Below are 14,777 nucleotides of genomic sequence, written 5' to 3' on the forward strand. Positions count from 1 at the left end.
CTGGGACTCTATTCGACGCAGCTCACCAAGCATTCGGACAACCACCAGAATCAAGCAGCCAAAAACCACTTGTCACCAGCCATATGAGCAGCTCCGGAGCAGCGCAGGATGGCCCAGATCGAGTAGAACGCCCTGTATGAGGAAGAGGGAGGACTAGTGGATCCTGAATAGCAGATTGTACGTACATTGCATAATATTGCATTTATATGTAGTCATAACTCCAAACTCTTTTTTTCTCTTTTTTTTTTATCACGCGGGATGGTACCTTCAAATCTACTGAACCGATTCCCATGATTCTTTGTTTCCGACGAAGTTAACTAAATTGTCTAGGAGTTGTACAACTTTTATTCCAATCCATGAACTATAAATATTTTTACTAGGCCAATGAAGTCAAAAATAAATAAATAAATAAATAAATCTATGAAAAAACCTTTTGTTTTTCAAATGGCCACCTTTTGTTTCCTATGGTCCATATAGCTTAAGTGAGGTACAACTTCTAAAGAATCTTATATACTTCGCTAACATCAACTCAATTTTGATTTCAGATGAGCCAGCTGACCTGTGACATACCGCGCGTGGAGGTCTACATCAAAATTTTGTTTCGTTCCAACGGCACTTCTGCCTTTGCTCTTAGACATTCCCAGTCAAAAAAGTTCCAGTTTGTAGAGGAAATATCGATAAACATTTTGACCAAATTTGACATTGATATCTGTAACACATCCCGAGAAAAAAATCCTCAAGGAATATGCTTTTTTCGGCCAAAGATAGTAAACCTCCCCTTAACCCTTGAGCAGGCATTCCTATGTATAAAGTCCACAAATAACGCTTATCTTTCCACTGTTGCTTTACAACTGTGAGCCCATACCTATTCCCCATCATTGCTTCCACTAACACAGTTTTAAGTTATGTTTTCATACGTCCAAGTGAGCAGCAATAATGTAAAATAAACAGTGAGCTAGGTGAGAAAAACAATTTTCGACCCATGGAAGAAAATGCCCCAAATTTCCAAGCTAGAAGCACAATCCCACAATGAGGCAGTTGTCTATGAGATAATTATTAATTGAATAAGCATCTGGCTGAGATCTGATGGCAACGATCTTTTCAGTGCTTCGAGTGGGTCATTGTTGCGGGGTAACACTTGTATGCAGCAACAGAATGATATAATGAAATATTATTTTACTGTTGTTTAATTAAATAGTGGTTTAATTCAAATACTGTAAGCTGTAATTAAGATTAAGCTCTGAACTTCCTCATACAAATTTACCTTATTAACAGAGGTACTTATTCTTTACATGTGTACAAAGTATGTCATGTACCTGCACGAGGGTTAATATTACATCACGTTCTGTAAGAAATTACTTTGCTCACATGGCAGTGGTGACATTGTTTACATTGCCCCTTCTTTTCTGTTACAGTTCTTGCCTTAGAGTTTGTCTGCATAATGTCCTGTTACAGAATTCCAGCAGACATGTTATTTCCAGTCAACGAATAATTTTTATGAACTGGCAAGCTTGTAAGACCCCTCTCCACTAGCGAAAATATTGCCAATAACATAATTTGTACAGTGTAGGACGGTGTAATCCATACAGATTTCCTGCCTTTGTAGTTTACGTATTCACTACATCATATCTTGCCATGTATCATAATACAGCACAGCATAAATTGTAAATACTGCTACACAACTAGTTTCACAAAGATGCTCAAGCTTATAACAATCAAGATATTGGAAACAAAGTGGGAACAGAGATAATATTCCGGGCTGCATATTGTAAACTGTATACTAGCATCACGGCCTTGCCGCAGTGGATACACTGGTTCCTGTGAGAACACCAAAGTTAAGCACTGTCGGCCGTGGTTGGCACTTGGATGGGTGACTATCCAGGCTGCCATGCGCTGTTGCCATTTTTCGGGGTGCACTCAGCCTCGTGATGCCAATTGAGGAGCTACTCGACCGAATAGTAGCAGCTTCGGTCAAGAATACCATCTTACGACCGGGAGAGCGAAGTGCTGACCCCACGCCCCTCCTATCCACATCCTCCACTGAGGATGACACGGGAGTCGGGTGGTCCCGGTAGGCCACTCGTGGCCTGAAGACTGAGTGCTTTTTACTAGCATCAGATGGATCAAGGAAAGTGGATTTTTTGAAACTACTGCCATGCATTTTCTGCTTAGCACAGAGTTCATCAACTCTTAATAGTTTTAATCTTTATTGTATTGACAGCTTCACATTAAAAATTGAGAACTGCAACATTCTACTAAATGTGACCAGATTCCACTCTAAGAATCTGAATATCAATTAAGCAACTTTCAGCGATTGGGATAAAATTTTAAACATGTCCAATAACAATACCCATGAACCATTTTTAAAATCTGTCAATAACAATGCTTCAGAATAAATGTTCACTCAATTTATATAGCTCTATCTAAAATCGCTTTCCCCCCACCTTAAAATTGGTATTTTCTCACTGATAATTACTAAATGATGCCTCATGAACATTTTAACACTGAATTCTACAGAACACTTCTCAGATGACAGACACCAACTGGCGTAATAAATTTCACATAAGTAAAGCCACAATTAGGGACTATTCAGATGGGCTGAGATATGAAAAGCTTCATACACAACTTAAAATTAACAATAAATGAACTTTTTTTAAAGAAAAAGTTAATTTTCATCATTACAAATATATATGTGGGGGGAAAATACCCCAGAAAGACTCATACTTTCACCGATATCTGAGAAGAAGTAACACAAAAGATTAAATAAACAGGAGCATGCTGTAAAGTAATGCCTCCTTATTTATGTGGAATCAAAGTTAAATAAAACATACATTAACATTCTACACCTCTATTCTTTGTGTCTACATATTTACAGCCCTCTGCCACTAGAGGGGGTCTGAAGTGCAGCATATAACGTGGCAGTGGGGTAACATAATTCTGTCAGTGGGTGGAAAAACAGCATGCTGTAATTGAGTTTTGAGTTCAAAGACTTCTTCCACACATGCAGCACCCTCTCCTTCAGCATGCGAAAGCCAGACCACACACGGGTGCCGCAACATCAGCATCAATCTTATGCCTTCACAGACATCGATCATTCTCCATACAGCCCCAACTTGGTCCCATATGATTTCCAAAAATTAAAGAATACCTTTCAGGACTTCACTTTGATAGTGATGAAGCAGTGGAAGCAGAGGTGAGGTTGTGGCTCTGTCAAGAAAGTCTAACATTCTACAGTTATGGTATCAAAAATGCCAGAGTGACTATGTTAAGAAGTGTACATGTAGAATAAAGATGTAGAATGTTAATAAAGTTTGTTTTATTTAAAAAGCTTTAAGAGGTTTCACATAAAGTCAGTGGCTTTACTTTTCAGCAAGTCCTCTTAGAGTTGACAAGTGCGCGGGCTTGCAGTTTGCTTCCCAATTACTAATAGGAATAGCTAACAACAAACTCAATATTTTTTTTATGCACAAATCCATAATCTGAAACAAAAGTGAAGTATTGTTTTATTCATTTGACTTTGAACACGAAATGTCAAAGAAAAAATGCATAGGAAGTGGAAATGAATTAAATAGGAATACTTTCATTTGTCAGAGCCACAGTAAGATATATTTCTGCTGCCAGATGAACTTTTCATGCCCAAAAATCCCCAGCTGTCAGCTGGACATGCTGAAATAGCAGAATATTCGTACTATGTCCCCATCTGTGGTACTGTATTTCAACCCTTATATATTCCAGTTGGCAAAATGCCAGCTGTCCCAAGTGCTTTCTGAAAAATACTTCAGTGAGGATGTTAACTTTACTTCATATTTTCAAATCCAGACTAGAATTTGAAAAGGAAGTTAAACTTTTTTTTTTCTGTGAAGTAATAATCATACAGCAGTTTCACATAAGACAAATTAGTTTCTCTTAATACCGCCTATAACATTATTGTCGCAGAAGAATCTGAGTAGCACCGTGGTGTAGTGGTTATGATACTAAATTGTTGCATGGAGGGTCACGAGTTCAAAACTCACCTGGAATGTACAATTTTAATTTCTATATTCGGTTCGAGTAAATACTAGAAGTATCCTCAAATGTCTAGCATCACTGCACTGGAATGATCTGTAGCTGTGTATATACTATGTGTGTTCTGGCCGAAGGCAGTTCACTCCGCGCTCTTGTATATACAAATGCTGAATAAATCTTCATTAAGTGAAGTTAGTGTGTCATTCACCTAACTACACCTTCTTCTACATGACAATATTCACTTGTTCCAGCCATGCTGTCACAATAAAACATTAGTGAAGTAAGCTGCAGCAATAACAAAAAGAAAACTAAAAAGGTGAAACAGCCAACAATAGGGAAGATATTACTAGTTTCTAAATACCATGACAATCTATCCACATGATTCTAACTACTGATAATTTTGAGTAGTTGGCTTTCCTGTTCTTGCAACAAGTGATAGTACAGTGTTGAGGTGCTTTTTTTTGTTTTTTGTTGTTTTTTTTTTGGGGGGGGGGGGTTCCCCAGAACCTTTGCAACCAGAGATCAATAAGGGAAAGAAAACTGAATTATTGTTACATAAATATTGTCATTCAACATGTTTTGTTAGCAACATGCAGCATTTTTAAGAAGTGGAAGATTTGCAGAAGTGTGCTCCCTGAACTTAGAGACCACCACTAGCACACTAACTGTTGAATGAACTAGAAAACAAATGGTGATGGGATGACGATCTTGATGAAGCAAGGAAATTAAGTGATATGTGACATTTCTGTGCATAATAAAACTCTTTACGAACTGCAAGTACTGTTAATCAATGTAAAACTGAAGACAGAGCATATTTTACGACAGTCAAATAGTAAAGAAAAATTAGCTCATAGTCTTTATATATTCTAGAGTAATGAGACAATCACTTCTCTATTTATAAAAATACAGCGAAAGCCAAGCGTTTCAGTACTGCACCACACACTGTCTCTCTGAGTCTACAAGCATTAAAGGATGATCATAACTGGAAATATTCATTGAGGTTTTTACATTTTTATATTATTATTCCGCACTGTCTGCTTAAATGTGTGGACTAATGACCTCTTTTTAATAACTTTTTAAAAGATGAGAACACAGCAGCGGTGGCAGCAGCAGGTTAATATTCATTCTGTGTTGTGTGATACTTAGTTTTTGCTGCTAAATAGGGTTTTACTGCACAATGAGGCACTGTCAGTAATAAGTTTTTTGACCTGATACAAGAGGCTGTCAAAGTTTTAACTATCACACAAAAAATACAGTTAAATAATTAGTGTTTTGTTTGCCTGCATGTCTGCAGTCCTGGTGTATGTTTAAATCCCCATGTCACAATACACTGCTAGAAAAGCTGAAACAGAATGGCACAGCTACTTCATCAATAGGCTGCAACATTTAGTTTTTGCTTCTTCAGTGGAATGCTATGGTACTGTGGCAGAAGGATTTCCACCTGTACCAGGAATACAGACGTGTACATGCAAAATAATAATAAAAATATTATGATAACAAACTGTACTTACATTTTCTACATGTTTTCTTATTATTTTTTAATTGATATTGCTGATCTAAATGATGCACTCAGACCATAAAATTGTGGGATAATGAAATTTTAGAAAATATTAAATGTTGCCAATGTAACATTTTTTCACTAGAAGCGTTCTTTCAATAAGCGATGAGAACTACTCCCAATAGGGTATATTACATTTCTATAAATTACCAAATAAAAAAATAAAAAGTCTGTTACTAATGATAGTAATGAGCAAAGTGTGATCAGTATTAGTTCGAAATGAAATTTCTCTCCACCATTTCAAATCGACTGCATCAAGATGGAGAGACTCATCAGTCAGGTATGACAGTTACAGACGTATGATGATTAAAATAGAGAAAAACCAGTTCTAAATACTGTAATTTCTCCATAAATACTTCATGGATTCAGAACAATGCCACTATATTCATCTCTTTCATGTCCGATACTTTTAGCGTAAATTACTACATTTTCATTTGGGGAGAAATATCATCCACAAAACAAAATAATACTAACTGATCATAAGGAAACAGGAGTGAAGAAGCATATCTGTGTATTGGACTGGCCAGATATATCATTCAGTGTGTGTAGCGAAGACAGACACTAGAGCGATGAGAAAAAGAATGCCATCTATTAAAAGCAAAAGGAGGGTGGAAATATCCAGAGGAGTCAATGAAGACCTCGAGAATGCTCAAAAATACCTATTCTTTGTTTGTAAAACTGACTCATTGAAAACTGGGGCAAAGTTAGTTTGTGCAATGCAACAAATTAAATGATTTTTGAATGAACTGCAAAAGCTGAGAGGACAGCATACCTCCCAGCTAAAGCAGGGTGGATGAACATGGTGGTTAATAAAAAATGTGAGAGAGTTCAATATCAAATTAGTCAGTGTCATTGGTAATACACAGGCAAAGGACGATACCACCACCACCACCACCACCACCACCACCACCACTTCTTAATTGTAATGAATAATGAAAAAATGCTGGCCCACTTATCCATAAATACATTATGCAGTTGTTGTATTCTTTATTGTATCATTAATAACTTTTATAGAGCATGCACATTATGATTTCAGAGATGACATTTTGCTTACCTATATGTACTTTGAATGTGACATTCATTAAAACCATTTTCCAAGCAGATTTATGTATAGATACATAAGCTTCATTGTAACATATGATAGTAATCATGCAGCCGTTCAATCACCTCATTTTACAAGGGATGCAACAAATTCAACTATTTTACACTCAACATCTAAACCAATTTTCTACTATTGTAAAATTTTACTACATACACACTTAGGTTTTTAACCTGATGGATACGCAACTACAGTATAACCCTTCTGAAGGCTGTAGGCATCAACAGCTGTTTTAAATGCAGAAATAACTTCTAATTTTGTTGTAACAGGCTAGTTTGTTGCACAGCTTGTTTCCTTTTCAGAGTGGTACATTTTGTTTAAGTGTTGTCTAACTTTCAATATTGAACTACATGTTCAATATTGAAAGTTAGACAACACTTAAACAAAATGTACCACTCTGAAAAGGAAACAAGCTGTGCAACAAACTGCTTGCTTTTTGTGTTATGAGTAAATGCCCTGTGTTTTTTTTTTAACTGCAAGCTGCTTATCATCTAAGATTCTCATAATGAAAATTGTTACCTGCAAAATACATAAAGAGGCAATGGAAGAACAGAAAGTTTATTTTAAAATAAAATTTGCATGAGCTTCTGAAACTGCACTTTCCATAACTCTTACAGTTCTCTTTTCAGCTATGAAACAACTTTTGCTAGCTCTCAAGTTTCCCCATAAGAAAACACTATCACAGTAAAGAGTGCTTTGGCCAAGTACACTTTTGTATTATTTTCTTTGATGTGCATCTTAGGAGAATTCTTATACTGTATTCAGTTTCTTCTTTTTTCCTTGGCCTTATTCTATGACCTCGCAGGGATTGCATTTTAATCTGGATTTGGCAACGTTTTGGTTAGAGCATGGCCAGATAACAAGGCAAGGACAAGAGAGATGTCGTTGTGGTCAGCATGTCCCATGGCGATAAATTTCAGGAATTATATTCAACACATGGTGTCATATGAAAACCAAAAGATGTAATGGATTACAAACAGAATATGGGAAGTGTGGATAGGAACAATTTCAAGTTGCAAAGCTATCAAATGATCACGAGTAGACAAGAAATTTACAACTGGATGTCTAGTTCTAACATCAAAAGTGACTCATCTAATAGCTAGGCATTTTCCAGAATTTTTGCTGAGCACAATGAAGAAAACATCTATTAGGAGGTGGTATGCATGAGAAGATGCTTTTGAAAAGCAACACTGTTGGTGTGCAGAATGTGAAGTTCCTTGCAGTGCAAAGCTATGTTTTAAAGTATTTCACATGGAAAAGACTGGTAGTTTCATTCTTGTTCTTCATACATTCTATTAAATCCTCAAACTTTAGTTTATGCACATAAACTAAAAGCAACCATTCTTTAACGAGTGAGCAGAGCACGGGAGCAGTTTCTTGAGTTAGTTGATTTTGTAAGCGAGGAGTAAGTTTCTTTGTAGTGCAGTACCCAAAGCCGATGTTCACATGTTTCTGTAAGATGATTCATCTGCACAATTGTGACTATCCAGTCAATTATAGTGGTTTAGATTTCTATTCAAGTTGACGTTTCTACAGTCACTTTTAAATTGAAGGTTGCCAGGAGGCCCAACAAGTCAGTCTGTTTGTTTAGACTCCTTTGAAAGTCTAAATTGGAACTACCACACAGATCCATCCTCCTGTTTCTGTGTGTTGGCTTGTTAAACACAGATTACATGCTTTTTAACAGGTTGTTCTATCACCAACTGGTGCTTTGTAAATACAAGTTACAGCTTTTGTAGTATCAATACTTTAACTCCTGATACTTCTGCATGTTTTCTTTAGCTATTTATTCATGTAAATTTATTGTTACAAAATATATATTATTTCTTACATAGATACAACTACCATCCTGTTCTTTTCAATAAAAATGATAACAGAGCATCATTTAGAGAAAAAAAACCATCTGCAGTTCTTTCTCATCTAACAATGTTCTGTAAAGCACAATAATAATGTATATTTTAATTCATTTTCTGAACTTTAACATCGTCATCTTTAATGGGTAATGACTACAGTTTCAGATGAAATACCACCTAATTTGAATTTTATGTTATGTACTTACTACTATCTTCATTATACCCACTGCAAATAGCAAATTGCAACTATGGTTTGAATTGGCTTTTTACATAGGTTTAATATGCAACCAGTCATGTTTTGAATTTGATACAATTTATTGTACCATCAACACATTTTCAAGCCACTGCATCACATGGGGGTGTTACAGGAACATTATATTCTAGATTATGTACAGTTCGGCACTAGTGTTCAAAACAAACATCGCAAGTTTAACAGTGAACTCTGAATGCAAAATGCAAAGACTGAATTATTCCCTTCCACAAGAAGTGTTTATCTACGATTTGTATGTGCATACAAAATCTGGTTGTACAGTCCAGAGATTGATTGAACAGAAGTTGCCAACTGTTCAAATTCAGAGTTGTGATACAATTCACAAATTATTAAATAAATTTTGTGAAAACAGAAGTGCTGATTGCAGGAAGTGTATATGACAACTTATGGCGCACATAGAAGCTCATCTTTATGACATTCCACACCACCTGCAAAATTCCCTAGAAAGTATCAGACACCTTTCACAGCAAACACAAATTTCTTGCACCTCTGTACGAAGAGATGCTAAAATACTTTGGTTAAGCACCTACAAAGTAACAGCAATGCAAGAACTTGAACCTTGCGATCCTGTGCTCAGTGTTAGGTTTTGTGAATGGGTTTTGAAACAAGTCACAACAGTGAAATGGATACTTACCTAATTCTGTTTTCAAATGAGGCTTTGTTCCATTTACATGGTATGTTCATTCCCAAAACTGTCAACATTGGAGTGCTGATAGATCTATTCTGCTTCACAAGGAACCCCCTCACGATCAGAAAATAGAGCGGTGCACAGTTAGTGTCGACAGAATAACAGAACCAATTTTTTTAATGATATATGTGCAAAACCTCTGCAAATTTTTTTAATACACTTCATGAAAGGGAACAAAGCTATGCATTTTTTCCAAAACGATTTGGCAAGAGCTCTCTTTGCATGCAATTCACAATGTGTTCCACAACAGTCATTAGCAACAATATCTGGCCTGTTCAAATTCTTTATCTAAACCCTTGCGATTTCTATTTGCGGAGAGCATTAAAGTATAAAGTTCAGGAACTCGGGGATAACATCCCTGAGTCAACTAATCAATTTCTCAAAGAGAATTATATCGTGTGGTGATTAATTTCTTGAGTAGGTGTCATAAACGCACGGCAGGCAATTCCGGAATCTCCTTGCACGACATGAATCATGCACAAAATTTATTTGCACATATTTTGAATTTAGTACTGTGGCACTAGAAGTCAGACATTGCTTCAGATTTGCCCAAACCATGAAGCGATCACTACCCACCATCTATTGCACCATACATGTGGTCATCAGATAAATGGAACACACTGTACAATGGCTTCCTCAATACTGAAGTCAGGCTTAGAAATAGCTGTTTGTTTACAAATATAGTGTTCCACACTACAGCTATATGATTTCTTTTACATTTTTTATCAATTGAATCTAGATTTAGTAAGCAAGACAGATGAATCCACATATACAAATTTGAACACAGATGAATCCACATACAAATTTGAACACAGTGTAATACCTTTAATAACACACTCTACAACGAATGCATTGAAATTCCATGAATATTCTAATTTAGAAGACTAATTGACAAGCACATTTATCCATGACACCATATGGAAGTCATGAAATTAAGTCAAAATAATTCCATTCAAGCAAAATAAATCCTGCACATCATAACGCAATTTAGCAACAGACATTTTTATTATGAATAAAGCTCCATGGTATCATAGGACATTTTTACAGTTACTGAACTGTGTTCTATGGTAAATATGACAAAACATTAACTGAAACTTTCTGATGGAAAATTTGCAAATTGATAAAGTTTAGGTGCCAGAATCAAGAATGATTGCTGAAAGTGGGTGTAAGTAGACTTATGTTTATGGTGTTCCTGGTGCACTTCGTGAAAAGTGCAGTACACTGCTGCATCACATCTGTTCCCACAACCACACAAAACCCCAACTACAATAAGTGAGTGGTATTTCACCATAGCTGTGCTTAACACGAATTGACAACATCCTTTTGTGATGAAAATGGGACAGCAGACAACAGGAAAGGTGTTCTACAACAACATACAATCCACTAAGAGGCAAACATTATCTATCACTGATGAAGCATTCTAGTGAAATTTCATAAAGAAACTTAAAGAGTTTGTAAAGGGACTGACTGAATAAATGGTGTCTTTAAGTGTGATTACTGTTACTTTGAGAGTGATGGTAAGAAACATGTTGTAGAATATAACAGGGAAATGAATGAGAGGAGATTAAGAATAGCTTAATAGCCAGTGGCTGTAGAGTTCCCATAAATATAGATGTCACTTCTGACAGCAGAGATCTGACAAGTTGTTTCACCATGGCTAAACGCACTGTGTCGGATAATGTACATGCTTTAGTACTTCATAAAGTAGTTTTCCCAGCTCACAAAAAGCATCTGCCAGTCACTTCTCTCTGAGTATCACTCATTTACCAACCTCCCTACAGTTCTCACCTCATTTGATTTCAGTATCTTGCCACACATCTCTTCTGCTTACAGTATCTTTCTTCCCTTTCATGCCTATCATCCCAAATAAGAAATTGCTTGAATAAATATGCAGTGGTACTGCATATAAGCTGATAAAGTTTTATCAAAAATTTTGCAACAGACTAGGAGCCTGCACCCCCTCCCCCCCCCCCCTCTCACTCTCTCTCTCTCTCTCTCTCTCTCTCTCTCTCTCTCTCTCTCTCTCTAACAAAGTTAGGCTATTTTAAAATATGTGAATAACGGTACCAACACTCACAAAAGATCAAGAGAGAGCGGTCCTATGCTAACAATAACAAACACTTTGAATCAGAAGGAACAATTAGTTGTAGGCTGTATACATAAATTAGCTCCTGGGCAGCCACTAATCTTTGTAATAGATACAAAATAGTACACGATTCATTTCAGCAGACTGAACTACAATTTGAAAAACAGCCACATTTTGCTGCTGTTCCAGTAGCATCAAGTGGGCAATCAACTATTTTGTTTACACTTTCCTTTGTTTTACTGCAAACATCTCTTGATGGAAGGACATCAGAAAAAAATCCCTGGACAAGCCCCATTAATAGTATTAATATAAACAGAAGAGAGAGAACAATGTATTACTGAAACAAATTCAAGTGGCAACTTCAGAGAAATTAGCCTGAATAAATATTCATAAATACTTCTGGGGTATTAACTGAGGTAACTGAAGTTGTCAAACAACAAAATAAATATCAATGACAACAATGTCCCATCAACATCTTGGGTTATAATACAGAGTAAGAAGAACTCAAGTCATTTATTATATAACACAAATTTGAGTATTACTTCTGTATTCTGCTGACTGGATCACACCATGCAACTTCACAATGCCAAATTTATTTTACACATTTAGGAATGGGCAAAGGCAAATGCAGCCATGCGCACACATTCAGTATTTGAAAGTTATTCTGCAAACACATAACATTACATCACACATTCTTATCTACAAAAGAAAGGAAGAAAATATATTACAGTAGGCACAAGAAAAGCTACACAATCAACAACAGAACAAAAAGGATAGATATATGAAATAGAGAATGATGTACAGACTTTTGCTTAAAAAAGACAAATAAAGCATTCATTACAAAATATTTCATTAGTTCAGTAATGTTATCTGCCACCACAAACATTTAAAATCTAAAAAAATGAACAACCAACCTACTAATGTTCTTCCCTTTCAGCTTGCTAGTGCGCACGACGCAAGTTCACGAAAAATGAAAGAAAAAACCTGAATTAGTTATGTTGTATGAGATTAACATAACATAATAAAGTAATGACTCAACAATTAATGATACTCTAAAATTAATATGTGCAAGGAAGAATAACTAAATCCTGAATGAAACGAGTTGTTAAATATTTCCTGTTACTTGTTGGTGTCAATACAGTTGTCTAGTAATGACTACCAGTGGTAATTCAATGTGATTCATTCAAACAAATATAATTTTTTGCTCATAAATACTACAGGTACCAATTTTTCCAACTAATTCTAAGCATGAAATTGGTTCATGAACATCACCTAAATGGAATACACACTATACCTACATGAACTGCTCAGTCTTCCTTTTATGGTCTTGAATTAGAAAGGGAAAATATATAAGCTGTGGGAATATGGAAATAAACTACACTGGAAATAATTACTCATACAATAAATACTGAACTCCAGAGTCATTAAATAATATTCCACCTATTCACATGATACTGCAGCAATTTAGTGGCATTTAACTACCTGTGTATTCATCCATCATTAAGTTTTCAGTTGACACAGCTGCTTCGTACATGTTTAATGCTTTTCCTATTAAAGCCACCTATCAACACAAAGTATGTTTCATGGGATTAATGTGGTGAACATGGAGTTCTATTTTACCTTTAAGATAAACTGCTGAATGATAAATGGATGTTTGAACAGATGATGAAAACTTACCACGTGTCACATTGCACACACATTCCCAGAAGACTGAACAAAAATATAAAAGTTAGTCTAAGATGAAATGGTAAAATTTTGAGTCTTATGTCAAAAATGTAATCTTATAGCACTCTTTCATAATTTCCTTGCTGAACAATTGCCTCTGTTTAACTTGTGTACCTATTAACTGTAATTTTGCGTTAGTTACGTTACGAGCTGTACTTTTCTGGTTTACGTCCTTTTGTTTTTCTTCAATGCATCACTTTTATTTACTTCATACAGTACATACACTAAGGTGAAAAGTGTCATGGGATACCTCCTACTACCGTGTAGGACCTCCTTTTGCCCAGCGCAGTGCTCCAACTCTACGTGGCACAGACTCAGGCTACCTCCATAGCAGTCTATTATTGCGAAAGTGCTGACGGTGCACAGTTCTGCAGACGAACTGACCTCTTGATAATATCTTATAAATATTCAATGGAATTAATGTTGGGCAATCTAGATGGCCACACCACACACTTAACTGTCCAGAATCTTCTTCAAACCAATCACGAACAATTCTCACCCCATGACATGGCGCTTTGTCACCCACAAAAATCACATTGTTGTTTGGAAACATCAAGTCCATGAACGGCTGCAAATAGTATCCAAGTAGATGAACATAGCCATTTCCAGTCAATGATCGGTTCAGTTCTACCAGAGGACCCAGTCCACTGCCTGTGACACAGACCACACCGTTATGGAGCCACCACCAGTTTGCACAGTGCCTTGGAGAAACCTGGGTCCATGGCTTTGTGAGTCTGCACCCTACCATCAGCTCTTACCAACTGAAATCATGACTTATCTGGTCAGGCCACACTTTTCCAATCATCTAGGATTCCACCAATATGGTCATAAGCCCAGGAGAGGCACTGCAGATGAAGTAGCAAAGGCACTAATGTGTTGTCTGCTGCCATAGCCCACTAATGCCAAATTTCACCACACTCTCCTAAAGGATAAACTCATCTTACATCCCACATTGATTTCTGTAATTATTTCATACAGTGCTGCCTGTCTGTTAGCACTAGCAGCTTTACACCAAACACTGCTTCTCTCTCTCTCTCTCTCTCTCTCTCTCTCTCTCTCTCTCTCTCTCTCTCTCTCTCTCTCTCTCATTAAGTGAAGGTCATTGGCCACTGCATTGTCCGTGGTGAGAGGTAATGGCTGAAATTTGGTATTATCGGCACACTCTTGACACTGTGAACCTCAGAATATTAAGTCTCTTAATGATTTAAGAAATTAAACATCCCATGCATCTAGATCTCACTACTATTCCACATTCCAAGTCAGTTGATTCCTGTCGTTCAGCCATAATCTCGTTGCAAACCTTTTCACATGAATCGCCTGAGTACAAATGACAGCTCCACTAATACACTGCCCTTTTCCTGCAACACTACCACCATCTGTATACATGTATATTGCTATCCAATGTGTTGTCACCTCATTGTATATTAATACCATACATACATTATCTGATCGAAAGTACCCAGGTGTCCTAGGATATGTGGAACTGACAAGA

At 36.5% G+C, this 14,777-nt stretch overlaps 1 protein-coding gene across 4 annotated transcripts in view; it reads right to left on the reverse strand.

Moving 5' to 3' along the window:
* The window catches only part of LOC126249024 (WD repeat-containing protein 7), a 363,427-nt gene that overhangs the window by 293,389 nt on the left and 55,261 nt on the right, over positions 1 to 14,777 (reverse strand). For 2 of the 4 annotated variants that reach the window (XM_049950628.1, XM_049950626.1), the window contains exon 7: positions 12,475 to 12,501. The exons of the other annotated variants lie outside the window; for them this stretch is intronic. In XM_049950628.1, the coding sequence (XP_049806585.1) occupies positions 12,475 to 12,501 (27 nt within the window). The remainder of the gene's footprint in view (positions 1 to 12,474; positions 12,502 to 14,777) is intronic. 4 annotated transcript variants of the gene reach the window in all.

This window comes from Schistocerca nitens, chromosome 3 (assembly GCF_023898315.1).
Source record: "Schistocerca nitens isolate TAMUIC-IGC-003100 chromosome 3, iqSchNite1.1, whole genome shotgun sequence".
Taxonomy (NCBI): domain Eukaryota; kingdom Metazoa; phylum Arthropoda; class Insecta; order Orthoptera; family Acrididae; genus Schistocerca; species Schistocerca nitens.